Below are 27761 nucleotides of genomic sequence, written 5' to 3'. Positions count from 1 at the left end.
CTCCCCCCTCCCCTGCCCCCCCAACCCCCCAATTCCCACTCCGTTTCCCAGGAAGGGTGAGGCCCTCCATGGTGGATCTCCAGAATCTGTCATATTGTTCAGGGCAGGGCCTAGGCCTTCCCCCCAAGAGTCCAGGCTGAGAGAGCATCCTTCATTGTGGGATGGGCACCCAAAGTCCATTTGTATGCCAGGGATAAATACTGATCTGCTACCCAAGGCCACATAGATTGCCTAGGCCTCCTCACTGACACCCATTCAAGGGGTCTGGGTCAGCCCCATGCTGGGGGAGGCAAGAATTTAAGGCCACTCAAGAACAAAAACATTGGAAAAGACGAATGTGATTCCCCCCCTGTCCCTCCCTTCCTTGCCGTGATTTGATTTATTAAAGCTTACCTGAGGATTCAGAAAGCAAAGCTAGCCTCAAGCCATAGAGATTAGTCCTGTAATCACAGGACTCAAGATAAAGGCAGATGATCTGAGTCTGAGACCACCCTGGGCTACCAGGGAATAAATCAGAACTCACACCTTTAATCCCAGGATTTGATAGGTATAAAAGGTAGAGGTATTCAGTCTTAGGACTCTCTCCTCCAGCCATGCTGAGGAGAGGCAGAAAGCAGTCTGAAGCTTGGTGGAGAACTCGTGGATCAGCCCTTTCAGCCTGAGGTAGAGGTAAGAGCTAGTTGCTGGCTGTTTTACTTTTCTGATCGTCAGCTTGAACCCCAATATCTGTCTGTGGGGCTTTTATTTTTTATGCTACATTTCTTCCCTCAGCACCTCTGTTTTGCTTTCTTTTGACAGTGTTATGTAGCCTAGGCTGGCTTCAACTGGCTAACGCTAGCCTTGAATTCTGCCTCCACCTCCAAGTGTTGGAATTGTTCTTGTGTACCTCTGGACTTTGTTTCTTTTTTCAGTCAGGATCCCATTATGTAGTTCAGGCTGGCTTTGAACTTGAAACCCTCCTATCTGAGCCTCCTCTGTGTTGGGATTATAGGTGTGCACAGTGCACTGGCCCACCATTTGCAGACCTAACTGTCGTCTATGTGAGAGCCACAGAAGGCAAATGCTTTCATCCAACTTAGGCATTTGCATGCTTGGCTTCACTTTGGGACAGACAAGTCACTGATTCATCGCTCTGAGGTAGTTTCTGACAATGGAGAATGGAGATAGACCTTGCCTGACAGCATATGGGAATGAAAACAAAACCAGCATATGTATGAGCACAGAAATGCAGACACACACACACACACACACACACACACACACACACACACACACACACACACACACACACACACGATAAGCAGAACCGAGAAGCTGTATTGCTCCTGTCAAGTGCATCAAGAAGCCCTGGTTCCTGGAATTCACCCAAACCAGCTGCCTCCGGGACCCTGGATGGCCTGGCTCTGGTGGGAGTAGAGAAGGTGGGTGCTTTTTTGGTTTCTGAGCAGTGAGACATCAAGCACAGAGTGCTGAGGAGAATGGAGGAAGACGGGTTGCTCACCACCTCCCTCTGGCTGGAGCTGAGGGAGTAGAGGCGGGAAACTGGCACAAGCTTTTCTTTGCTGAGTCAACTGAGAAGGACCCTGTAAGTTCCAGTAGTGTTTAAGTGGCAGGTTTAGTTTTAAGGATGCTCCCACCAGGAAGCTGACCAAAGACATGTGACTAAAAGCATAAGGAACCCGAAAGCACAGGCTGGGCTTGAGGAAATCACTCTGCTTAGTCCATCCTGCTGTGTATGTAGCATGGGGACAGTATTCCTGTCTTTGCAAGCCATTTGTGCTAATAGTGGAGAAAGTGTCTCACAGTAACGGCCCGTTACCTAACAATCTGCTTTCCCTTCCTACTGGACAGACCGGTCATAGCCCTGATACCAACATAGAAGCCTTATTCTCCAGTTGCCTGACTTTTTTGTTGTGTTTTGCATTTGTCTATCTATTTTTATTAATTTATTTTTTTACATTCCAATCCCAGTTCCCCCCTCTTCTCCTCCCACTTCTCCTACTCCCCCCCACCTCCCATCTGCTCCTCAGAGATGGTAAAGCCTCCCCTAGGAAATCTACTAAGTCTGTCCCATCATCTCATTGAGGCAGGACCAAGGTACTTCTCCACCTCCCAAATCCCTGTGTCCAGGCTGGTAGTTGTCTGACTTTATTACGGTGGTTGCCATGACTCACTTAATCATCCCAGACCTAGGCGACCACGTCTACACCAACCGAAGAAAGACACTTTTTGTTTTTTTTTTGTTTTTGTTTTTTGAGACAGGGTTTCTCTGTAGCTTTGGAGGCTGTCCTGGAACTCACTTTGTAGACCAGGCTGGCCTCGAACTCACAGAGATCCTCTGCCTCCCGAGTGCTGGGATTAAAGGCGTGTGCATGAACCCACATAGGTTGTCAAAGCCACTTGTCAAAGTCAGGATCAGAACCCACTTTGGTGGTCTGCCTCTTGGGTTTCCATGTGTGTGGAGGCTCACTGAAGTTGGAGCTTACAAAAAGTACAAACTCATAAAGACTCAGACAAAGGTGTAACTTGAACTGCCTAGTTTGCAAACAAATAAAGATCAGGGTGGGGTTCTAAGGGCAGAGGACAAACCTGTGGCTAGAGGTAGCCTGGCAACAACTGGAGGAGGGCTGAGAACACTGCTTCTAGCTGTGTAGGGAATTTCATCCATGCTCTACCAGCTTCAGGAACCTCTGTGTGAGGGGGAGATGGATCCTTTATTAGGAAGTATACAAATATATTATTGGTAGCCTTCTTGCTGTCACCACCCACGAAACAACCTCCTCCTCAGCACCTGACAGCCCTCCCCTCCCTACCCCATAAACAAGAGGGAATTGAGTCTCTGCAAAGCCTTCTCCTCAGCTAGACTGCAGGAGCTAGAATAGGAGGGCTGAGTCATCTTCCCCTTCAAAGGAAACCAAAGTGGACTGGAGCCACAGAACAAAAGGATGTTCTCTAAGTGATCATAGGCTGCTCTTAGAGGGTACCAACCCCTCTATCCCAGAAAGTTCCCACTTCCAGCCCCATGGGTGCCATCCCTCTCCTCCACATCTATTTATTAATCAACAGGAGTGTACTAGACAGCCAGCTAAGCTAGCAGAGGCACCCATTCCCACTGCACCAGCTATGGAGACAGCCACATAGACAAGGAGGTCCAATGTGGTTGGAGATGGCTGCCTTTCACCTTAAGGCTTAGGCTAGGGTTCTTGGGAGGGTACAGGATGAATCTTCAGAGCATCCTCTCTGGAGCTCTCATTTCTTGTGGTCAGTGGAAGGACTAGTTGGTAGGAATTTTGTAACAGAGGCTTTTTATTTATTTAGAGACAGAGTTTCATGCAGCTAAGACTGGCCTCACTCATTATATAGTTAAGGATGGCCTTGAACTTCTGAGCCTCCTCCTTCTACTTCCCAAGTGCTAAGATTACTGGCATGAGCCAGCATACTCATGAGACTAATTCTTTAAGGGTCCCTTCACCCACAGCTCTAATTCCTGAAATCAGTGCTTTGTAGCAGAGACATTCTTCTGCCATCTCTTCATGCATAGTGTTATTCCAGAGCATGGGTGCTGCTCACAGGGCTCATACCACGCCTAACAGGAAGGAGAAAGTATGGGCAGTTCGGATGCCGGGCAATTCTTGCTCACAATGAAGGCATATGACAAGGATTTCTAGACACTCAAAGACCCACGGCTAAACCCTGCTGCTCCCCCACCACCAACAAAACCAGCTGATACCCACACTTGTGCATAAGCCCACATAATAGAGGGGGTTTTATTACTTTTTAAGAGAATGAATTCATACTGTCATAGGTTACATAGAGCCATTTCTTAGAGCTCTTTTCTGATCAACTAAGAAATCAGAATACACCATGAAGAGAATTATTAAAGTCAAATAAAACCTCTGGCCATTACCTAGGGTACAGCAATTATTTGACACTATTGAATGCAAAGCAAGACTCCGCCCGGCTGCCTTCACAGCGCCCTGCTGAGGTTGTCCTTGGTGTGCGCCACATTATCCTTCCGCCCTTCAGGAAGATTAGCCCATGTTCTGTCGGTTGCCATAGCCCCTGGGATGGGTGTCCTTCCAGTCATCCCACTCTCGCTGTCTGTGCAGCGTTTTCTCTTCACCCTCGTCATCCTTTTGTTCTTCATCTTCCTGCTGCTGTGCTGCTAACGCAGGAAAATGAGAGAGAGAGAGAGAGAGGGGGGGGGGGGGGAAAGAAATGCAAACAAATGACATTAGGGAGTTCAGCTTTGCTCTGAACACAGCCACAGACAAGGAGAACAGAGCACAGCTAGCTGCCCAGGCATGGCATAAATGCAGAGAACATATCTATTACTGAATATATTACATGCTATGCAAAGGTAGCAAGTAAAGACGCCTCCAGAAATTTTCACAGAAGCCAAGATCATAGAGGTATTCTCCACAAATGGATTCTTTTGGGAAAGAATTCTTGCTAAATGACCATCAATCCCTTCATCAAAACAAAAACAAACAAAACCAACCCCCCCATACCGCCCACACCAGCAACAAAAAAGTCCCTAAAAATCTGAAATCACAGAAGTTAACAATTATATATGATTTGTGAATTTCCTGGGATGTGGCAATCACAGGTGATTATTTCTCTACCAGTTTGCTGTATTCATTTAAGGTTAAACAAATTAGGTATATGTATCTCTGTTAAGAGTTCACGAACACTAGGAGCCGTCAGAGGGCGAAAGAGGGCAGAAAATCCCCTGGAACTGGGGCTGCAAGCTGCTGTGAGCCACCACATGGGTACTGGGAACTGAACGTGCTCTTGCAGACAAGAGCAGTGAGTGCTTTTACTTGGTGAGCCATCTTGCCAGCCCCAACGTCCTTTATTACAGTCACCAATCTTACCATGGATTTATTTTCCTTGGATTTGTTAATACTACAGAATTCTTATACTGTCAACCATACTTAAGAATCAAATGAAAGAAATGGTGCCATGGACAGTTTCTTCCATTCTGACATTTGATTTGTGTGCTTTCTGTAATTTCACATTCTTTGAGACATTTTTAACAAGAGCTGAAATTTAATTGCTGTAGCTCTTCAGTTTTCCAGTAATTTTGCATTAAATAAACTTCCTCACATTTATCTCAGTTCACATCTCAATAACACAACACCCACACGATTTTCTGAGAAAAATATGTATACTTTGGGGCTGGGGAGATAGCTTAGTGCTAGCTGCACATGCTTGAGGGCCTGAGTTCAGATCCCAGCACTGACACAACAGTACGTGACTGCATTTCCCTCAATGGGGAAGTGAAGACTGGCAGATCTCGGTGCTCATTGGCAAACCAGCTTAGCCAAATTGATAAGCTGAAGGTCCAGTAAAAGACTCTGTCTCAAAAACTAGACAGTGATTGAAGGAGACACTTGATGCCTGATATCAACCTTTGACCTCCACTTAGACACATATCCACCTCACAAACACATATGATACATACAAAGACACAGACAGAGAGAGACAGACAGACAGGGACAGAAAAAGACAGACGGTCAAACAGACAGACACACAGACACAGACACAGACACAGACACACACACACACACACACAACAAGGCCATAATAGTCAAACTGGATACACGGACTGAAGGAATGAAATAAGAAGAGATCCTAGAAGTAAATTCAAGAACTATGGCAGATCTTCAACAAAGGAACATACCCAGGGAAGTCTTTGCAGTGAATGGTAAGAAAAAATTGGCTGCCTACATGCAGAAGAATGAAACTAGACCTCCACTTTTCCATTACAAAGATCTAGTGAAAACTGTTACATATTAGACTGAAAATATGAACTTGCAAGAAGAAAACCTAGGAGAAAATACCTCAGACACTGGAAGATGTAGGAACTTTAAAACTGACTTCTTTGTTTTTTAATTTTATTTATTTAGTGTGCTTCTGAGGGGGAGGTTTGCCATAAAATGACAGCTTATAGGGGGTGTTTCTCTCTGTCCTCCATGTAGGTTCTGGTGCCTTTACCAGCTGAGCCATCTTGCTGGCATGCAAAGAGTTTTTGGATAAAACCCCCAAAGCATTGGAAACAAAACCAAAAATAGACAAATGAGATTACCTCGAATTATAAAAGTTTCTGCATAGTCAAAAAAAGGATCAACGGTGAAGAAAGAGACCACCTACATGTTTAGAGAAAAGTCTATATCTAATAAGGGGTATAAATCCAGGAAATACAAAGAACTCTGAAAACTCAATAGCAACAAAACAAAACAAACCCTCTGAATAATCTAATCTTAAAATGGGCACTAGACTTAAGTAGACATTTCTCAGAAGAAGACATATACATAACCAACAAATGCATGAAGAAATGGTTAACATTATTAGTTATTAGAGAAATGTAAACCAAAACCACAATGAGACCTAGCCATTTCAGTTAGAATGTTTATCATCAAAAAGGAAAAAATAAGTTCTGGAAAGGATGTGGGAAAAAAGAACCCTTGAGCATTGTTGGTGGGTTATATAAATTAGTATGGTCACTGCAGAAAACAATAGGGAAATTAGCTAAAAATTAAAAGCAGAACTACCATATGATCTAGCAATCCTGCTACTGGGCAAAAGAAATGACATCAGAATGCCAGGCGGTGGTGGCGCACACCTTTAATCCCAGCTCTCAGGGGCCAGAGGTAGTTAGATCTCTGTCAGTTCGAGACCAGCCTGGTCTACAGAGTGAGTTCCAGGACAGCCAGGAGTTACCCAGAGAAACCCTGTCTTGAAAAACCAAAAAGCAAACCAAAACAAACAAAAAAGTAACCAAAAAGAACATCAGTCTTTCAAGGAGACATTTGCACTCTCATGCTCACTCACAGTGTAAAAAAATGCAATCTACCCATCATCTGAAGAATGGTTAAAGAAAATGTTACAGCTTCATAAGGGAACACTGTTCAGAGACTTAAAAAGGATGAGTGTCTTACCATTTGAAGTGACATGGATAGAACTGGAGAGCATTAAATGAAATAAGCCAGCCATAGAAAGGAAAAGTACTGCACGATCTCACTCATACATAGAATCTAAAAGGTTGATAGCATAGACGTTGAAAGTAGAATAGTGGTTACCAGAGGCTGGAAAGAGTACAGGAGGGGGGGGGGATGGATGGTCAATGTGTACTAAGTTACAGTTACACTGTAGGAACACTTTTGGGATTCTATTGCATAGAATGGTAACCTTAAAATAATGATAACATACTAATAAAAGCTATGGGAGGCCTGAAGGTTAAGCTCAGTGTAGAGTGCTTACCCAGCATATGTGAAGCCCAAGGTTCCAAACTTACAGCCACAAAAAGAGAAGGGAAAAGCTTGGATTTTGAATGCTTTCTTTTGGATATCTGCCATTAGTAGGACTGCTAGATCATATGGTATTTCTATTTTTATTTTTTTAATTAAACGACATGATGTTTGTGGAGACCGCTATGTTTATCCTGATTTGAAAACATTATACAATATGTATGTATACTGAAACACTGCATGATACGCATAATTTATACATCCTTTTTCTATGTCATTACATTCTATGAATAACTGTTTTCCAGTCACGACCACTGCAGTTGTCTGAACCTCATTTTCTAGCAAAATTTTCAGGGAGAGATCATGGGAATAGTATTTCTTAGTTCCTGGATTCTGAAAACTATCTGTACTCTTTGTACTTAAAAGTTGTTTTTTTTTAAATCACATACAATGTTCTTGGCTCCTATTCTTCCTGTTTGGGAATTTTAAAATATTTGCTACTTTATTTTTTCACAGTATGAAGCATGCCATAGTTCACAGGCAAGCTAAGACTTTCCTTCAGAAGTAAAGCACATGCAAAATGTTGAGATATCTATGACATTTAAAAGTAAAAAAATCTAGTATCTTTATTTCAACTAGTCTTAGTCATTCTGGGTGAAAAATTTCAAGAACATAATGTTTTTTATTTGTTTGAGTTTTATTTTTTTTCAGACAGGGTCGATATCCTGCAGGTTGGCCATATACTTCCTGGGTAGCTCAGGCTGGTCTGCTGCCTCAGTCTGAATGCTAGGTTTATAAGTGTGTGCTATCATGCCCAGCCTTATATCCAATTTCCCTCCTTGCCTTGGTTTTCTTGTTTGGATAATCCCATCAACCATATGGCAGCTCTTCTTTGCTGTCTCTAGTAGTTATTTTATCCAGAATCCTCTTTATCAATTTCTTTATAATTTTGTTTAAAAAATATTTCAATCTTTTTTCATACAATATATTTTGATCACATTTTCTTCGTTCCCAACTCATCACCTGTTTTGATTTTTACCTTTTTTGTTGATTTTCTTAATTTTTTTTCTTTTCTACCTGGTAGGACATTTTCAGTTTTTACTCATTTTTGTTTCTTTCTACATTAGCATTTCCAAGTCTCCCTACTCTATTTCAGATGGTCCCTCTGTGGTCTATGATACTTTCCAAACAGTATGTTACAACTCATTTTAAAACATTCTTTCATATTTGTTCTTTTGTTTTTGTTTTGAAACAGGATTTCACCATAGCTGAGGCTGACCTGGAACACTGTGTAGCTAAGGATGTCTTTGTACTCTGGTTGTCTTGCCTCTGCCTCCCAAATGCTAAGGTCACTCCTGGATTTTGCTGACCTAGCCTTCTGGAGGGCTTGCAAATAGGTCTTTTAGCCCCTTAATTTTGTGTGGGATTTGATCTTGGTGATTTTCCTTACAATTCTGAAATATATTATACATATCACACAATTCATCTACTTAAAAGTATAATCAGAGTTTTTCAGCCATCACCACAATCTATTGCTAATTTTTGTGTGAAGTTTTTCTGAACTTTTAGAAAGGCTTGGGACTCAAGATGATAATCCCAATCTCACAGGGGCTCCATTCTGCTGGTTTCACACACACTGGTTAAGTATGGCATCTAGATTAGATACCCGGTCTGGTTCTCTCTCACGTTTACATGGCCATTCTTCTTTCTTCTCTATTGCCCCTGTCCTCACTAATTTTGATTTTACTTGTAGCAATGTCCGTGTAACAACAACAACAACAACACACACACACACCCTGGAATGGATTTGGGAGACACTATTTGAATAGTGTGGTCCCCTGCCCTGGGAGACCAGGTAGGTTAATTCTAATAGCTCGTTAAGAGCTGGACCACCCTACACCTTTCCGATTGCCCAATCATGAGTGCTTCTGACTTGCTTGGTTTTTACCCACTGAGCCATCTCACCAGATTGGCTTAGATTTTACTGGATAGCAAAACCTCCCCTAGTTTCAAGTGCTGGTCTTAAATTGGTCTCACTGCTGTTATTGAATACACTATTTTGAAACTCATTATTGTTGGCTTTTCCAGGTAGTTAGCCCCTGGTGTCTCTCCACTGATGCCAGTAACCTGCTCATATGAAGCACAAATGATCTGCCTTTTCCCATCTTTATTTTGTGGTTCAGAGGGATTCACTGTCATCTATCTGTGTCCAAGTTTATTTGTATTTTTTTAAGTATAAACACATGTAAAAAAAGTAGAAAAAAAGAGTATAGTTCAATGAATTGTCATATACTTAACAAGTTCATGTAATTGGTACCTAGATAGAGATACAAAACCCTAACTTCACAGAAGCCCCCTTAGGTCCAACTGCATTTCTGATCCCCTACTAAAGGCAAATACTATACTGGCTTTTAATCAGCATGTACATGTTTCACCTGTTTTTAACATTATATGAATGAAATTACACAGTATATATGTTTTTGTATTTTGCTTTTCCACACACAATTAGGTACGCTTTAGCTAGATTTATTACTTATAGCTAAAGAACTACAGTTAGTTTAACCTTACAGCTACACAGCAGCTCATCATATGACTATACTAAAACTTATTTATCCATTATGGTATGTATGGGCATTCAAGTATGCTGTATCCACAGTGGGCTACTAAAAACAATAACGCAATGGCTTCACTGTTATTTTATGGGTGCACTGTCTCTTCCTTTTGGGTTTACACCAGTGGTTCTCAACCTGGGGGTTATGACCTCCTTGGCATTACATTATCAGATATTCTGCACATCTGACGTTTACATTATGATTTATAACAGCAAAATCACAGTTGTGAAGCAGCAATGAAATAATGTTATGGTTGGGGGTCACCACAACATGAGGAACTTTATTACAGGGTAGCAGCATTAGGAAGGTTGAGAACCACTGGTCTATACTAATAAGTGAAGCCATGAGGTCATAGAAGTATACCCATACTCAACTTTCGTGGAAACATCACCAACTCCTTTCTTAGATCTCCCATCTTTCTTGTTTCCTTCTCTCCCAACTTACTGAAGCAGCATCTTAGGTCACCGGTTTATTGCCCCCCCCCACATTGCATCTTCAACATTATATGCATTTGCCTCTCAGCACAGTTTTGATTGTATTCCTCAAATTCGGACGCTCTCCCAGTGTTATTTCCTTTGACTTGTGAGTAACTTAAAAGTGGGTTAATTCCTAAATATTGGGGGACTTCCCAGACACGTTATGGTCTAAGAACACATTCACTGTGATTTCAATTTCTGAAAATTAACTGAAAGTTATAATGGCCTATACTGTATGTTGAATGTGTCATGTTTACTTGAAAATGTTATACTTTGTTGTTGTTGGACATAGTTCTATAAATACCAAACAGTGTGTGATGACTGACAGCGATGATCAGATTTTTCTATAGCCTTACTGGCAAATATAATTCTATAAATTTAACATTTTCAATGGTATAGTTTGGCTTCCCACTACTGACAATATAGCTTAAAAAATGGAAGAAAGTCTTCCTTTGGTTCATTGTTCCAATCCTTCATAATTTGTCACCATAACTTTGGGTTCAAGGTGCAGTTGGACATCATAGTGACGAGTGTTGGAGCAAAGCTATTTGCTTCATGGCAGCCAGGGACCAGAGAGCAAGCATGAGAAAAGGGGCCCTTAAGACTTACTTCCTTCAACAAGGCCCCTCCTAAGTGCCTATCACTTACTAACAGCCCATCAAATTATAAACCTACCAATAGGTTAGTTCACTGATGAAGTCAAAGACTCCAGGATCCACTCGCTTTCCAAAGCCCTACCTGCTGTACTGCTTTCAACATGTGGAATTCAAAGTATAACACCAATTGTGACTGCAGGTTTATCTATTTCTAGTTTATCTTCCTGTAATCTGAAGCTTGTTAAGACAGTTACAATTCATGTATCTCCCTGGGTAACTACCCCTTTCTTTTACTAGTATGAAATGATCTTTTAAATTATCCCTTTCTCTTGACAACTGCTTCATCCAGTATCACTGTAGCTACTGTTAATGTGGTACATGGTTGTAGTTTTTTTTCATTTTTGATAATATTTAAACTTTTTATATTTTAAAGTATACAGTTTCTTTTTACTTGTAGGCAACTGTGCAAAAATCATCAATCCTTGATATCTCATTTGAAGGTTTGCTCCATTTACATTTCAGGTGTTCTGGATTTTTCTACTCCAATAGATGAGTACTGGCATCTCACTTAATTTATATTATTTAAGTGACATACTGTGGAGCATCTGCATATCTTCTTTAGTGAAGTATCTAATTAAGACATTTTTTGTTCAATTTTTTTCATCTGGCTGTTCATTTTCTTATTAATGAACCTTAAGAGAATATTTTGGATAGCAATCCCTTATCAGATCTATCTTTTAAAATATTTTGTATCTCTCTCTCTCTCTCTCTCTCTCTCTCTCTCTCTCTTTCCGTGTGTGTGTGTATGTTTACATGTACTCACCATGTCTGTGAAGGGCTCCTCTCATAGCCCGGTTCATTCTGCTGGTCCTGTTCAGTCTACTGTTCTGGACTCTTCCGGATAACTATACTCTCCCTCATAGATATAATAAAAATTTGCGCCTTGACCACACCTTGGAGCAGTCATGTCCTCATTCACTTCATAGGGTCATAATTTCTCACCTTCCCCTAGCAATTTAAGATGCTATCTCTGGTTCCTGCTGTTTCTAATGGGAGATCAACAAGAATTCCTGTCTTGGCTCTTTGTGTACTTCATTTCTGCATGCTTTCAAAATTTGCCGTGTAGGGACTATGCATGTCTGTTGAAGAGACCAGCAGTTGACACTGAATATCTTCTTGAATTGCTCTACCTTATAGTTTTCAAAAATGTCTCTCCATAATCATGGAATTCACCAGTTTGGCTAGACTGGCTCACCAGTGAGCTTCAGGGCGCCTGTCTTTACCTCCTCAACACTGGAACTACAGAGCATGCGCCACCATTCTGGGCTTTTTCTAAAAACATGAGTTCCAGGGATTGAACTCAGGTCTTCATGCCTGCATGGAAAGTACACATCCCAACATAGACACATATAAGTAAAAAACGTCCTTAAAACTAAAAATGTATTAATTATCTGTCTGTGCATACATGTGTACGAGAGCACACACAGCACATCATGTTTGTGGAGGCTGGAGGACAGCTTGTGAATTGCTTCTCTCCACTATGGGTCATGAGGATGTATCAAAGGCACTTTTACATGCGTGTGCACATGTGTGCATGTACAGGTCAAAGGTTGACTGAGCTGCACCACCTCATATACTAGTGAGACCTTCATTTGAGCCCATAGCTCATTGTTTCAGCTAGTCTAGCTCATTAGCTTATTCTGGGGATCCCATCTGTGCCTCAAGAATGCTGAGATTACAGGCAGATCATCACATCCACCCAGCATTTACATGGGTGCAAGGCATCTGATCACCAGTTCTCATGTTGCCGTGACAACAGGTTTACTCACTGAGCCACTTCTCTAGCTCCTAAAGCTATCTTTGGCAGGGCATTTTCAAAATACCATGGGTTAATCAGGATGTAACCCTGTGCTAAGCTGAAGAGCATCTGTATTAGAGAGAGTTTCAATTTCTATCCTCTAGAGAATAATAACTTTTAATTTTAGAAGACCATGAACTATTTGCAGCCAAACAGTTCATTGCTAAACAGTTGAATTCTCCACTTAATCAGGGCTCCTCCTGTGTAGTTCTCTCCTTTCTAGAATATCTTCCATCACTTTGCAGTTGCTATGGTCACCTTAAATTCAGTGCCCTCATTCCTCAGCCAATAAATCTACAAATTTTTATCTGAATTTTAGTTATTCTATGTCACGAAAGTACAACATGCCCTGAGGCAGAAATCTATAAAAACAAAAACAAACAAACAAACAAAAAACCAAACAGGATACCTTTCAAATGGCCACTGGCTGTGTGTGTGTGTGTGTGTGTGAGAGAGAGAGAGAGAGAGACAGAGAGAGAGAGAGTTATCCAAAAGAGCATTAACACTGGAAAGTTGAAGACCTGAATTTAAATTCTAGCCTGCACTGTATTAGTTAAGGTAGGATAAGTCAGGTCTTGTAGACCATTATCTCCATCTTAAAATATTTCCTTCACATAATTAAGAGTCAAAGGAAATTAAGGCTAAGAGGGTAAACAAATATCTATCTATTAAGTGACAGAAAGTGTATTAGTCACCTCAGGCCTGTTTGTGACTTTTGTATTGCTACATGATGTACATTGCTCCTACCTTTCCCCATCTTTCCATTTCAAAGAAGCTGCTGAGTGCCTGCTATGGCCTCACTATCAAACTGGGTACCAAGAATACAGAACATCAGAATCCCTGCTTTGAAGGAATTTGAAATTTCCTTTGCTCCTTCCAAGTGTGGCCTGCCCTCCAGTTTACATTTGTTTCTGGTCACTTCCCAAGAACATGTAGTTGTTCTTTTAAAAACATTTTGTTCAGTTTGTAATTTTTGACTGTCTAGGGACCAGCATGATACAATCTGCTCTGTCATTACCACAAGTGGGTTTTTTAGTTTGCTATCTGGTTGCTGTTTTCATGTCATAATTGGAGAGATCAAAAAAAAAATGACACTGTTCAGAATCATCTACTATTTGACACTGACTGGAGGATTCCTGTTGGATGAACTCTGCTCAGCAGTATAACCATTTTCCTCCTACCACATCATACCTGATGGCGGCTTGGCTATTCCCCGATCTGGTAATGCTCCGTATTTCTGATGCTGATCATACCAGTCACTCACTGTCATAGTTGCCAGGCTTGGATAACCAGCTCCAAATACTCTGCAAAAACCACATTCCATTTAGAGAATTAAACGAATATAGTAATATTTATTGAACAGTTTCTTGGCTCTTTAATGACGAAGTGGGTGTCTATGTCATTCTCATTCCTCTCCATGGCAATCTTTTGAGGACTTGTACAACCTCCTCCAGTCATGCAGAGAAGGGGAACCCAGAAGGAAGCATTAACATCAAGAGCACTCATGAGAGCGAGAGGGTAGACAGGCCAGGGTCATCTCCCAGTAAACAATCCCAAGAGCCAGCACTCCACAACACCGTGAATTAGCAATTAACAGGTGGTGGTTCTGAAGTGTGGAGAATGCTTTCCTGCAACCCAGTGGGACAGCATCAATAACTCAGAATTAAATCACAGGTAGGCAGACACGTCCTTCTGAGAACTGCTCATGAAGGCAGGAAGAGTGTCAACCACAGGGGAAACAACCACGGAAAGCATTCTGCATTCGACTCACTGGTTTCTTTCTGAGTTATGTGCTTTTTAAAAGTTTGATATGAAGGGAATTTCTGAGGTCAGACACGGAGAAAGTATCAGGAAAGCGTTAGGCTCTTTGCCAAAAGAGCACATTCCCAGCTGAAGCCATGCCTTCTTGCAAAAATGGCCATTTTGTATTTTACTCAAGCACTGCATGGAACCATCAAAACTGAGGCTGCAAAAGCAGGTCAGTCTGTAGCACTACCTACTTGGCTTGGGCCTTGTTCCGAGTGAGTATGAAGGGTTTCATTGGAGGCTTCTCTGGAAGAGATGAGTGAGAAGTTGATTCCTAAAAAGAAAAGTCATTTTAGAGGTGCAATAGCCATTTCACCCAATTAACATATAGGCTTTCAAGTCTGCAAAAGCTCTGGGTCAAAATTTATTCCCTTACTGTTATCAGTGATGAAGCTTTATGATTTCCTGTGGGGGGAGACTTAGATGCAAAGCGCAGGGGATGATTGGCAGGGATCAGTTCTTGCTTTTCATCATGTGGCTTTTGGGGAACAGACTCAGGTTATCAGCCAACTTGATGGCTCCTTCTATTTATCAGTCTGAAGGGGTACCAAATACTAAGTATTAAGTAAGAAGTAGAAAAAGGAGACCTAAATACTGCCTTCTCAGGAAACCAACATCACTATAAAAGCTTCTCTGGTCTTTAGAAGGCTCTCCTATGGGGAACCTAGATTTAAAATTGTGTGTGTGCAGGTGTGTATATACATGTGGATGTGTGTGTGTGTGTGTGTGTGTGTGCGCGCGCGCACGCGCGCGCGCAAGTACAGGTTACAAAAGTTAAAAGGAGGATCTTAAGGGAGGTGGGGATGGAGAGGGTAATGGACACATTAACCAGAGGGGGAAGGACGAGAAACTAACAGGGAGGAAAGAGAACAAGCTAGAGGAGGGGACACTGGTGGGAGAACAAAGTATGACAATCCATATGCAAAGAAGTTTCAGGAAACTTCTCTCAGGAAACTTCTTACCACAAGGAAAAAGCTATTTGGTTTTAAAGTAAGCCGATCCTAAGAAGGAAATTCTAAAGCCTACTGCCATGTTCTACATAAAGCCCCTGAGCTGAGTCTGACATGCCCGACCTCCTATGGAAAAGAATAATTGAGGTATTTCTTCTAAAGCCCTTCCCAATGCAATTATGCTGTTAATTTTCAAGAAACTCTAGGGTATTTTAGACATTGAAGTCCACCTGGAAAGGGTGGAAGGGCACGCCAGTGGTTTTATATAAAGGTACACAGGCGTGCTGCAACAAAGTGTGGTCAAGTAGCGGGGCGTTGGTGGCTCACACCTTCAAACCCAGGACTCAGGAGGCAGAGGCAGATGGATCTCTGTGAGTTCAACACCAGCCTGGTCTATGAGTGAGTTCCAGGACAGTCAGGGCTACACGGAGAAACCTTGTCTCAAAAAAACCAAAAAAAAAAAAAAGATCCTCTGAATCTGGGTGTCAGTGAGGAGGCCTAGGTAATCTATTGAGCCTTGGGCAGCAGATCAGTACCCATCCCAAGTATACACACGGACTTTGGACTCCCATAGAACAATGTGAGGTGCACTGTCACCCTGAACTCTTGGGGAAGGGTCTAGGCCCTGCCCTATATGAAATGACAGACTATGGACACCCCCATGGAGGGCCTCACCCTCCCTGGGGGAATGAGGGGATAACGGGGGGGGTTGGGGAGAGGGCACGGGATGAGGGGAGGGAAAGGGAGAGGGACCTGGAACTGACTTGTGAAGCAACCTCGTTTCTTATCTAAATTTAAATTGGAAAATAAAATAAAAAAAATGATTGAAAAAAAAAGTATGGTTAAATAGAAGGTGCTCATTTGGTTTTTACTGTATCACTTCCAGAATGCAACTCAATATCACATGAGAAGTTAAAAAAACCCCAAAAGAAATAGAAATATGTACACTCAGAAGAGTCTAACCTCAAAATGCTAGGAAACCATTCCCCTAGGGAAATGTTCAAGGGGCCTCATGATCATGGAATAGCAAAAGTTCATTCTCTGTCCTTTAACATGAAGGACCAGGTTGGTGTTTTCATGTTGTATCCTGTACCAAAGAGCAAGTGATAACTGAGCATATATGCCTTTGAAGCAGCTCCAACAGGGCTAGGATGGCCAAAGACACTCTAAAGCTCTCTGCAAGATTTTTAAAGTAGTCTTCTGGGCATTCTGTATATGATGATGCCATGCTGCAGCGTTTCCTATCTGTGTGATTGACTGGTCTATGAGTGTGCGACTGTGTTCAGCTAAGTTCTAAGTTTTTCCCCAATCTAAGCACACTCCCTGCTCTTTTGTTTCATCTTCCTTGTTTCTCTTGCTCTCCCACTCTACTCCCCACAATTCTTCCTTTCTAACTCATTCTAATCCTGGTCTTTCCCTTTTCTACAATAATTAAGTAGTTCATAAACAACCCCGTTTCTTCCTTATGCCTTCATTTCACAGCCAAAACCAATTTAAATTTTAAGGAAAAGTATTTCCTTGACACCACCCAGTTACAACTACGTGCCTCCGAAAGTATCAAGGAAGGTTGCTGTAATGAACCAGAGTGCTACCCTGGCGAACCACGAGCCTTTCTCCACTTTCCTAATGTGAATAATGCTTTTATGGAGACTTACAAAGATTTAGTGTTTGCAATGCTGAGGATTAAAATGAAGGCTCTACCCCTGCTGGACAAGTTCTTCATTACTGAACTACTTTTCCAGTATTTTATAATTTTGTTTTGAATCTTTTGTTTTGTATCTTAAGTCATTCCTTCAACTTTGAACTCACTACGTATCTCAGACAGACCTCAAACTTGCGATCTTCTGTCTCAGCCTCCTGAGTAGTTGGAAATCTAAGCGTGCATCACTCTAGCTAGCTAAGGGTTTTCATTTCACTCCTGCAGAATGTTTGAACTTCTAGGGGCAGCTGTCCATTGTTATGTGAGCAAGGACAAGGCTTACCTCTCTTGGAGAGTCTCTTTCTTTTAGGATCTTTATTTCCTGGTCAATGCTCTCAATCTCTTCTAAGCAGATACCAATCCACCTCCGAAGGTGAAGGAGGTGATATTCACGAACACGTTCATCATCTGCTTGACCACTTTCCACAGCAGATTTCAGTGCAGACAACCTATGCTCCAACTCCTTCTTCTGCTTGTATCTGTTCCACAGAAAAGTATTACCCATGAACTTAAAAATACAGATTTTTTTCAAAAGAAGGCTACAGTAAAGTCTGCCTTTGCAGATGTCCAGGCAGCATGTGTGCCAATTTCTACCTCGGAAATAGAGTCTATGATCTAGGAATAGATTCTATAATCTAGAACCAATCCCCAAACTACAAAGCAAGAAAGGCACTAGGCATATCTGGATCTCAGTAAGCCCGACCTATCATCTTTGAGGATGAGATGCTCTAGTCATCTGGTCATATCAGTCCTCAATCTACTGGGTGTTCAGTGCCACACAGTGCTTCCTATAAATCTTCCACTTCCACAGTGAATCTTCCAGGAAGCCAAAACCTTAGAGGTCACTGTTTACCTGCCACTGATGCAGGACTTCTTATGAAACTGTGGAAAAGCTGGTCATCTTTTTTCTTTCACACAAAACATTCCAGAGGTAGAGCTTCTGTCTCATCTTTACCTAATTTTAAGAATCAATGATCTTCGCTGCCATTTTCCAGGATGCATTCTAGTACCTCATCTACCATTCATCTGTTAATTACCTCCAGAGTGTGGATGAGACCACTATGAAGCAGTAAGAAGCAAGGCAAATGGATAGGGCAATGGTGTGGAAGTAAGCACACTACTATACACGGAGTGAGCAGAAGCAACCCTTCCGAAGAGAGGGCCTGAGCAAAGTCATCAAGAAAAGAAGGCAGGAAGTGATCCTGATACCAAGGAGAGTATTCTAAAAGGGAAACGCAAATGCACATGGAGAAGGTGTGTCTAGGAATAGACAGAAAGTAGGAAAGGAAGTAAGATACCAACAAAACTTTAGGGAGACAGCAGTACAGGTGGCAAGAGATTAAAGCATTCAAATAGAAAAGGGCAATATTTGCTGATGTGTTTGATAGGAAGGGTTACAACACACAAGAGTCAAATAAAAATGCCATGATTTCCAAGAGAAATCTATCAAAATCCCTCTGCCTGGAACCCCCACTCCTCATTTCCAGACTAAGAAGCTCCTCTTTGGGGGTACCTAGATAAGGTCAAGTTGATGGGGAGTTTAAGGTGAGGGGGGTGGTCCTTGAACTCCTCTGATGGGGAAGTCCTGTGTATATGTCAATAAAGCACTGTTGGCCAATAGGGAAGCCAGATAGGTGGGGCTAGGAGTCCAGGAGGACTCTGGGAAAGAGAAACACAGGGAGTCATCACCCTTTTCTCCAGTAAGAGAAATACTTAGATTAACAATTATGAAATAAATACTTAAATCAGAGCTAGCCAGTAAGAAACAAGCAAGGCCAATATCTCCATAATTAATACAGCGTCTTGTGTATTATTTGGGGACTACAACGCAGCAGAGCCCAGCTGACTGGGGGGGGGAACCAAAGCAGCTGGCAAGGAAAAGGCTTCACTCAACACTCCTCAAAGTTTATAGAGAACTCTACACGAATGCATTCTCTTCTCTCTTTCCTCTGTATACATGCCTTCTCCTCTTGTCTCATCTCTCCACTCCTTTGCTTTCCTTTTCCATCTTATTTTGTCAAGAAGAGATTTGATCCCAAAGTCAAGAACCACTGCACTGTAGATACAACTGTTATAAAAACGTTTAGACTCTTTTTTTGGCCCAACAAGAAAGCATCCTGCATGTTGGTAGCCTTCTGGATAAAACAATACAAAGGCCTAATTCCTAGCTCAGGAATGCTGCTACTGTTACTTGAGAATATTTACTTGGTTCCACAGACAGCTACTCATCCTCTTCCATGGAAGTGCCTATGTCATAGGAAAACATATAAGGGTCCTAGGATCTATATACTTCAGGGCGAACTCTGGGTGAGGCTAGTGGTCCTTTAAGTAAAGCTGTTTTGCTTTTCTCCTCCATGATCATTCAACCCATGCACTCTCTGTTCCGTTCCTTGCTTCTGACTTAGCTCTTTTCCATCCTTTAGACTCCTGGCTCTTCAGCACCTCTTCTTTTAGGCCATTGTTTTCAAAACAAAAACAAACAAACAGACATTCTCTTTGATAAGGAACTTTCTTCAATTGAGAATGACCCCAGTAAGTAATATACAAATAAAAATGTGCCTTGGAAAAATCAGAGGAAGGCCCCCAACATAACTCAATGGTGGAACTATAAGGCTCTGAAGGACAGACTGACAACCACCGTCCTAGACTATTCAGTGTTCGAGGCTCTCCAGTGTTCGAGGGTGGACCAACTATTGCCTTAGAATCCCTTAGTCCTATAACCATCCTGACTTGGGAGTTTCCTTGCGCTGTTTCCAAGCACAGTGCTAAGGAACTGCAAATCTGTGTCAAATGTGCCAACCACAAATACCTATTATTATCTTTTGAAGACTCCATACCAGTATCATGCTTGTATGATGGCCAGGCAGTTATAACACTGTTTTCCCCTCTATCTTCAAATCTCTGCCTCACCCTTCCTGCATTCCTCATCTATCCTTTCATCCTGCTTATCAATCTTGTCCCTATCCACTCCTTTCAGGACTGTCAGTTACCCACCTTCAGTATTCATGGCTGCAAGTTTTCACTCTGCTGTTTTCTTCCCCCATCTTAGAATCACCTTCTATAACCTACTTCCTTCCCCTTCAAGTAACTACTCTTTTATGATTTAGAAGCAACAGCACTAGAACTGAAAATCTGAAGACCCAATTTTTAATTCTAGCCTGACCACTTACTAGCTATGTAATTTTGGCCAGGGCAACTTGAAAAGCACAGCCCCCTAGCTTTACAATGTGGATCTACTTTATGGGGTTGTTAGAGGGTCAAATGGAAAAATGCTCAAGAAAATTCTTTGTAAACAGCAATACAAATATTACTAGCAGATAAGAAAACTGAGCCTGGGGGGATGGGGACAGATCATGCCCCATCTATTAAACGGTAGAAGTTAGTCACCTCGAGATGGTCTGATTCCAAAGAATCAGTTTTTGTAATACTATATAGCTTCCGTCTTTTGGAATACTACTTTATCTGTCTCTCCAGACACCTCCAAGCTTTAACTATGATCCAATTACTGGGCTAGGTATCATGAGACACAATATATATATCTAGAATATTAATACATTACTAGTCAAAGGCCTCTGACCTTAAGAATTTCTAAGTCTAGAGACTGAAATAATTCAACTATTCTAAACAGCATGAATTAAAGTGCTAATGGGTGTATGTGTGTGTGTGTGTGTATGTGTGTGTGTGTGTGTGTGTGTGTGTGTGTGTGTGTGTAGGGGTATGTTGGGAGAGGCCTTAGAACGGATATAACATTTTGCTTCTGTAAACTCTTCTATTTGTACTTTGTTGGGTCTCCTGGTGGTTTATTTCCTTCCCTTTTCTCTCCTAGCTTGCCCCCAAGGCTTAATTCTTAGTGTTTTTCTACATGTTTTTCTTTGGAAAACACATCTTTACTCACCAAAGTAGGGAGATCCTAATTTTCTTTTGTATCAGTCACAATTCAGACTCTTAAGTTTTAGTTGCATATTTCCATGTGTCTATGGAAGTGGCCACCTAGTCGTCACATAAGAACCTAAATCTTGTAAGTCTTATAATTTATTCAGCTTCTTTCATTTCTGTTAAAAGAATGGAGGTGCTGTTATTCAACCATGCTCATACTTAGTCCTGAAAGATGATTAAAAGAATATGCACAGCGGAGCAGATATGAGAAGACATGCCATTTGGGTGTTTTATTTAGGATAGTCTCAGTATCTAGAGTCATGGGCAGAAGGAGTTACAGAAAGGAAGAGCCTGAATAATCTGGGTTTTGTTTGTTTGCAGTATGGGAGATTGAGCCTAGGCCCTTGAGCATTGAAGGAAAGCACTCTGTAATTTAGCTACCAAATTTGGCCTGAATAATTTTTCTAGTTATATGAGTGCTTTTTACAAAAGTAGTGTCTATGATAGCTATAACTTCCCTTTTATCATTTGATTGCAGTTGGAGTACTGGTAACTTGTGGCCCAACTGTTTCCTTTCAGTATTCTATACACAGCCCTTTGTGTAGACCTCTGCTCATACTACTGTTAGTGCTTCTGCCAAACCAGACTACTATCTTTTCCCAGGACATACTTCAGTCTACTTCTGTTTGGGATGTGCTCATGTTGTTTCTCCAAGTTATCAACAGTAGACATTCCTGGAGTACTTGGTACATGCCAGGCCCTGTGCTAGGCATACCACAGTGAACAAGAAAGCAACAGCTCCTACCCGTATGCAACACACATTCCAGCAGGAGAGAAGCAAACCTGAGAAGATGGACACATGACATAACCACACGAGCTACATGCCATGAAGAGAGAATGACAGATGTTAACTACTGAAGAGACTGGTGTGCAAATGGATCATCTCTGAAGAATAACATTTAAGCTGAGACCTAAACAACAAAGAATTGGCCATATGAATAAAAGTTAATATAAAAACAACAGCACATATAAAGGAGGAAGGAGTTGGTCTGTTCAAAGACCTGGAAGACAGCCAATATAGCTAGGGTCCAATGAACAAGTGAAGTATGACATAAAACTGGAGAAACAGACACCAGATTACACAGGGCCTTGGCTACCCAAGGTTGGGAGGTATTGATGGCTTGGACCAAAGTGTGTTATCAGAGATGGAAGACAACAGGATAAGACACCTTCTGTTGCTAGAATTGACAGGCTTTGCTGATGGACTAGATGACAACATTCAGAAAAGGGTAGGTCTTGAAGCCACCTCATAGGCTTCCTGCTTACACATCCACGTGGATGGCAGTGTATTTACTGAACTAGTAAAGACCTGGATATGTGGGCACACCTGGAGTGAAAGGTCAAGGCTTTGACCTGGAGATGTAGAGTGCTTCCCTAGTATGCATGAGGCCTTGGTCAATCCCTAATGCCACAACAGAAAAGGAAAAAGAGATAGAAAAAAGCCAGCATCTGTGAAATATTGATAAATGATGTCAGAATCATGTCATAGTCAGAAGAATTATAGGATAGTTACACAAGTCTGGGAAAGCTAGTATAAATGTAGTGTTGACAACTCACCTATCACATAGTTAAAAAAATGTTCAGAGATCAAGAATACAGGCCAAAGAAATAGAAATCAAAAAGAGATACTTTTTTCTATTTGATTAATTGAATTATCTAGTGTTAACATCTAGGACTTGTGAAATGGCAAATACTTTAGATTTCGTTCTTGTGGAAGACAATATTGTTGCCATATATCAAGAGTCTTAAAATATTCAAAAAATCTATTCCAAAGAGACAGTAACCAAAGCAGTACAAATGTCTCTTCATAGCATTACTTAGAATCACACACACGCGCACACACACACACACCAAAAACAAAACAAAAGCCAAACAAGCAAAACCATATCCCAAAATGTAAGCAAATAAAACAAAAACAGGATCTAAATACATGTCAGTAAAAGTTTAAGTGATTATGGTACAGCTCTAGAATGGAATAGTATAAAACCATCAAATATGGTTTAAAACGACAGGGGAAATGCTCACAATATTAGTTTTTAAAAAACAGGATTTAAAAGCTGTATTTACAGTATCTTCACAATTTACTAGCTAAAATAGCTGTATATCTGAAAGAGAATATAGCAGAAAGTTAACAATGATATCTATGAATGCTAAGATTACGGCTTTTTTGATTTGAAGATACTGTTTTGCAAATTTTCAACAATGAGTAATATTATTTTCACTCTTCATCATCTTTCAAGACTCATCTCACAGGCCATTGTGTCCTGCAACCTTTTCCTCAGTCCTCCACCAGATGTTGTCACTCCCTTATACTCTCAGTTTCTCTGGGGCAATTGTCTGGACATAAGTGTCACTATCTTAGCTTCTGATCTATGCCCACAGGCAGGCAGTCCACGGTGTCAAAAAGAGGATTCTGGAATCCATTTTGTATCACTCTAGCTCACGTTTTTTAAAAAAATCGCTCACTGTGACTCACTCTTCCCTAACTACATTTTATCATCTTCATGCCCTCAGCACCTAAACTTGAAAAGTTCAAACTTCCCTCCTGTCTCTTCTGCATGTGTGTGTGTGTGTGTGTGTGTGAGAGAGAGAGAGAGAGACAGAGACAGAGAGAGAGAGAGACAGAGAGACAGAGAGACAAGAGACAGAGAGGAGCGCACATGCACTGCGAATGCCTTTCATATGTTTGGCTGAGTTTATTTACCAGCTTACTGTCTATGTCTAAAACAATGAAAGCTTTATGACAGGACTGGCTTTGGTGGTTTTCTAACATCTAGAACAGTTTGTGGCATTCATGAAGGGCTTACTAAGTATTTGTTGACTAACCTAACTAATTCTCAGCCCTTCAGAGTCCAAGCCTTACCTGTGAGCTTCATGTTATCCAACATCTCTACTTGGATGTCTTGTAGGTCCCTCAAAGTCAACATGCCTCAGTATTGAATTTATGCTCTCTGCATCCTGCTTTATAACTTAAATATATTTTTACGAATTATTTCAGAATTTCATACACACAATGTGTTTTGATTATCTTAACCCCCCCAAATCCTCCCAGATTCACTCTAACCCCCTCCCAACTCTGTCCTTTTAATTTTTACTTATAACCCAATTTGTGCTGCCTATTTACTCACGGGTGCTGGGTCAAATTCTGCTTCTTAACCATATTGAATAGGCATCAAGTTATTTAATTTCACATAGGACTGAAACTGAGGGTTACATATGTAACAAAAAAAATAAGACCCAGAGACAGATATTGGGGTTCAAATTTCAAGCTGAACATCAGAAAAGCAAAGCAGCTGTCCACCAGCTCTCACTTTACCTCAGACTGAAAGGCAATCCTGGTCCACCAAACCTCAGACTGCTGCCCCTCCTCAGCATGGCTGGAGAATCCTGAGGCTTCAATGTCTTATCCTCAGTGTGGTTGGAGAATGAATGCCTGATACTGACTACTGAAGACACTGCTCCATCTTTTATAACCCTTTAGTGCTGGGATTAAAGGAATGTGATCCCAGGTGCTGCGATCATCTTTGTGTGAGCTCTTTCTCTTTAGGACTGGATCAATCTTGTGTAGATCTCAGTGGCCTTGGACTCACAGACATCTGTCTACCCCTTAATGCTGAGTCCAGGATTAAAGGTGTGTACCATCACCTCCGAGCTTCTGGCCACTGGGATTAAGGGTGTGTATCACCACTGCCTGATCTATATAGCTTGAGGCTGGCTTTGTTTTCTGAATCCTCAGGCAAGCTTTAATAAACTATAAATAATATATCACCACATAGGTAGGTTAAATAACTTACCCAAATGTCCAATGATGCATAAGGAAAGCTGAAACTCAAGGCCAGAGTTCTGATTCTATCATCTTACATTTAACTACACATGTATAACTGTGTCAGCTACTGAGCTACGCTAAGAGCTTTATATGCATTTCTGTTAGTCCTCCATAAAATACTCCATGAAGGAATACTTACTATCTCAATTTTACACCTGGGGAAATTAAGTAATTTGCCCCAAATCACTGATTAACTAATGATGGAGCTGGATTCAAACACCTTCTCAAGCTTGCTCCTTACCCATCAAACCCCAAGTTCTCTATAATGTCACCTCAACAACATTCTTCCTCATTATTCCTTCCCCATCTCCACCCCCATTTTGCTCTAGTCTTATTTTGTTGCTTGGGAGGGGTCACTTTTCTCTTCTCACACAACACCACCCAGTCCTGTTTATTTAACGCCTCTGTGGATTTACTAATGCTATTATTTCTGTGGGCTAATCCCCTCCTGTCTTCTTCCTCAGGCTAACATTCCTATTTCTCTTAAACACTTCAGAACAGAAACCCCCCCTTCCTAGGAAGTCTACTCTTCTCTCTTTTCCCTTGACTGTTTTCACAGTACCCCATGCATCTCTCTTTATACCATCTTCTAATGTCATTGTTCCTAGGCCACTTTTCCTCACCAGAGCACAATGATCACCCACATCCATATGAACACCCAAACAGGCTGTATCCCCAGTGCCTAACTTTGTTCTTAAACCACCAGCATTCATTGATTTTTTTGAAACTAAGAATGAAAAACATCAAGGTTGCATTATGTTGTATTAAGGCTATGATTAATTTGGGATGTTAGACATCTCTGCCTGTATTCCTGAACAGAATCGTTCAATAAATAGTATAAAATACTGTGTACTTTTGAGGTATTTAGTCCATACTGATATGGAAAAGGTCAGGATAGACTTTGCTAATCCTGAAGGTCAGAATAATAAACACTGTTGCTATTGGCAACCATGAGGTGTATGCTGGGGGGGGTGGAGATCCTTTAGTTTTAGTACAACCTCCTCAACAATGGCAAAGGCCTCTCAAGACTCAGGAAAGTTTGCTTCCACCATGGCCTATGCTCAATAAAGAGCCAAGAAAATGACATACACTATTCTATAGTACACACACACACACACACACACACACACACACACACACACTAGCACTGTAGCCATCAAATTACAGCCATTGACCCACCTCTCTATTTTAGCCTGTCTTTGAGATGCCATAGCAACGAGATTTGGATAGGCCATGGAGGAGCTAGCAGTGTTATTTTCGGCTGAGTTATTCTTGCTTTGGGGTAGCTGAAACTCTGCCACATGATAGCAATGACACTGAGTTAAGAAATTTATGAAGTGTTCTCGAGCCTGCTGCAAATGATCTAGACGCTTGCTGGAGTTGACTTGTTTCAGGGTGAGAGCTCCTTGCAACGCTGGCACCATCAGGTACTTCAGGTCGGTGGAAGCAATCTCTTCTAAATCTTCATTTCGGCTGGAAAGAGCAAAGAGGAGGCCGTGAAGCCTGGCTGAGCATTAAACTGTGACCCTTCTGGGGGTAAAAACAGGGTTTGGAGAGAGTGTTGCAAAGGCAACACTGGCCAGATTAAAAGAAAGTCGCTGAATTTGCATACCCAAGGCCTAGGCAGTCAGCCATACACCAGGGAGCATTGTTCTGGTATGTTATTCATCTCAGAAGAGAGGTGGACAATGAAAAGAATGCACACAGAATGAACAAGCAGGAACTGCGTGAATTTAGCCTTAAAGGTCCTTTCCACCCAGGAGCTACGGCTTCACCCATTGATAACCAACCATTTTTTCTGCGGTTACTACCCTTTCCCCCATACCTGAACAAATCAAGTTCCGATAACATTCCAGCAGCCTTCTCAAGGAGATTCAGTCCTTTGAACACCTTATCTTGGATTATCCGGGAGCCGGTGGGTTCAGTCGCTTCTTCCACTTCCTCCAGAAGTTTCTTGCTGGTTTCCAGGAGCTCCGGAAGCCGCGGCAGTAGCAAATCGTCTTCAGACGCTGCCATCTTGTGGGAAAAAAAGAAACCCGGAACAATTCTGATCGAAGTCAAAGGTAAATTAGTAAAGAGCCCAAAAGCCCTCATGACACAGGAAGAAGTACCTCATTGGCCAATTGCTTGTTACCAAAGTGTCCCAAATGACTTCTGGGAGTAGTAGTTTCCTGACCCTGGCAACCGTTTCCATGGACTCATTTTAAGCAGGCAGCTTGTTTTAAAGTTGTAGGTGCTGCTGTTTTTCTGAAAATGGGCTCGGCGTGGCCAGAAGTGGACTAGCAGGTTCCCAGGACTCTGAGACCTGGGAGTGGCGGGGTTGAATTCCGAGCACTAGCCCGTGTGAGAGGACCAATGTGGGTGCGGTGCGGGGAGGGTCAGATGCCGGCCCTTCCCCCCCAAGCCAAGTGGCAAGGTGGCCTCTCTGGCTTCCTGGGTTTGCTTGCCATATGCGGTCCCGGCTGTCTTCGATCGCTCACCACTCTTGCTTGCTCCCAACCAATTCTTTTGCCACCACAGCCTTCTGTCCCCACACACTCGAATGTCCTTTGGGCCAGCACTCTATGAAGCCTCTCTCTTTGATAACAAATATTTGGAAACTTGCAGCTCCCATCTGCCAAGAGCCAGCTGCCTTCCGTTTTTTGTCACTTTTCTTCGGAAGTCAAACCTGACTTATGTACAGCTTCAGGCTCTCATTCATTCTCCCTGCTCCAAACATTTCAGCCAGTGGTCAGGGTACTTATATGCA

The 27761-nt window shown here is 41.8% G+C and overlaps 2 protein-coding genes across 3 annotated transcripts in view; both read right to left on the bottom strand.

The window, feature by feature from the left end:
- Positions 1–3613, bottom strand: part of Dgat2l6 (diacylglycerol O-acyltransferase 2 like 6) — a 30386-nt gene extending 26773 nt beyond the window's left edge. Inside the window, exon 1 of the mRNA XM_021233610.2 lies at positions 2590–3613. Within this exon, the coding sequence (XP_021089269.1) occupies positions 2590–2668 (79 nt within the window). The 5' untranslated portion in view covers positions 2669–3613. The remainder of the gene's footprint in view (positions 1–2589) is intronic.
- Positions 3614–3736: 123 nt separating this feature from the next.
- Igbp1 (immunoglobulin binding protein 1) lies at positions 3737–27061 on the bottom strand. Of its 2 annotated transcripts, none has more exons than XM_040744240.1 (6): positions 26838–27061; positions 26192–26485; positions 17534–17729; positions 14796–14875; positions 13987–14099; positions 3737–4165 (listed from the first exon to the last, which is right to left on the bottom strand). In XM_040744240.1, exons 1-6 carry the CDS (start codon positions 27026–27028, stop codon positions 4032–4034), a joined length of 1008 nt encoding a protein of 335 aa, XP_040600174.1. In that variant the 5' UTR covers positions 27029–27061; the 3' UTR covers positions 3737–4031. The 2 variants fall into 2 exon arrangements, with proteins under 2 accessions (XP_040600174.1, XP_040600175.1); XM_040744241.1 differs by having other exon boundaries at positions 3737–4162.
- Between the last annotated feature and the right edge of the window lie 700 nt (positions 27062–27761).

Source organism: Mesocricetus auratus, unplaced genomic scaffold (genome assembly GCF_017639785.1).
Source record: "Mesocricetus auratus isolate SY011 unplaced genomic scaffold, BCM_Maur_2.0 Super-Scaffold_100003, whole genome shotgun sequence".
Lineage (NCBI taxonomy): Eukaryota > Metazoa > Chordata > Mammalia > Rodentia > Cricetidae > Mesocricetus > Mesocricetus auratus.
The sequence above is the reverse complement of the archived record's forward strand: the minus strand, read 5'-3'. Positions and strand labels throughout refer to the sequence as shown.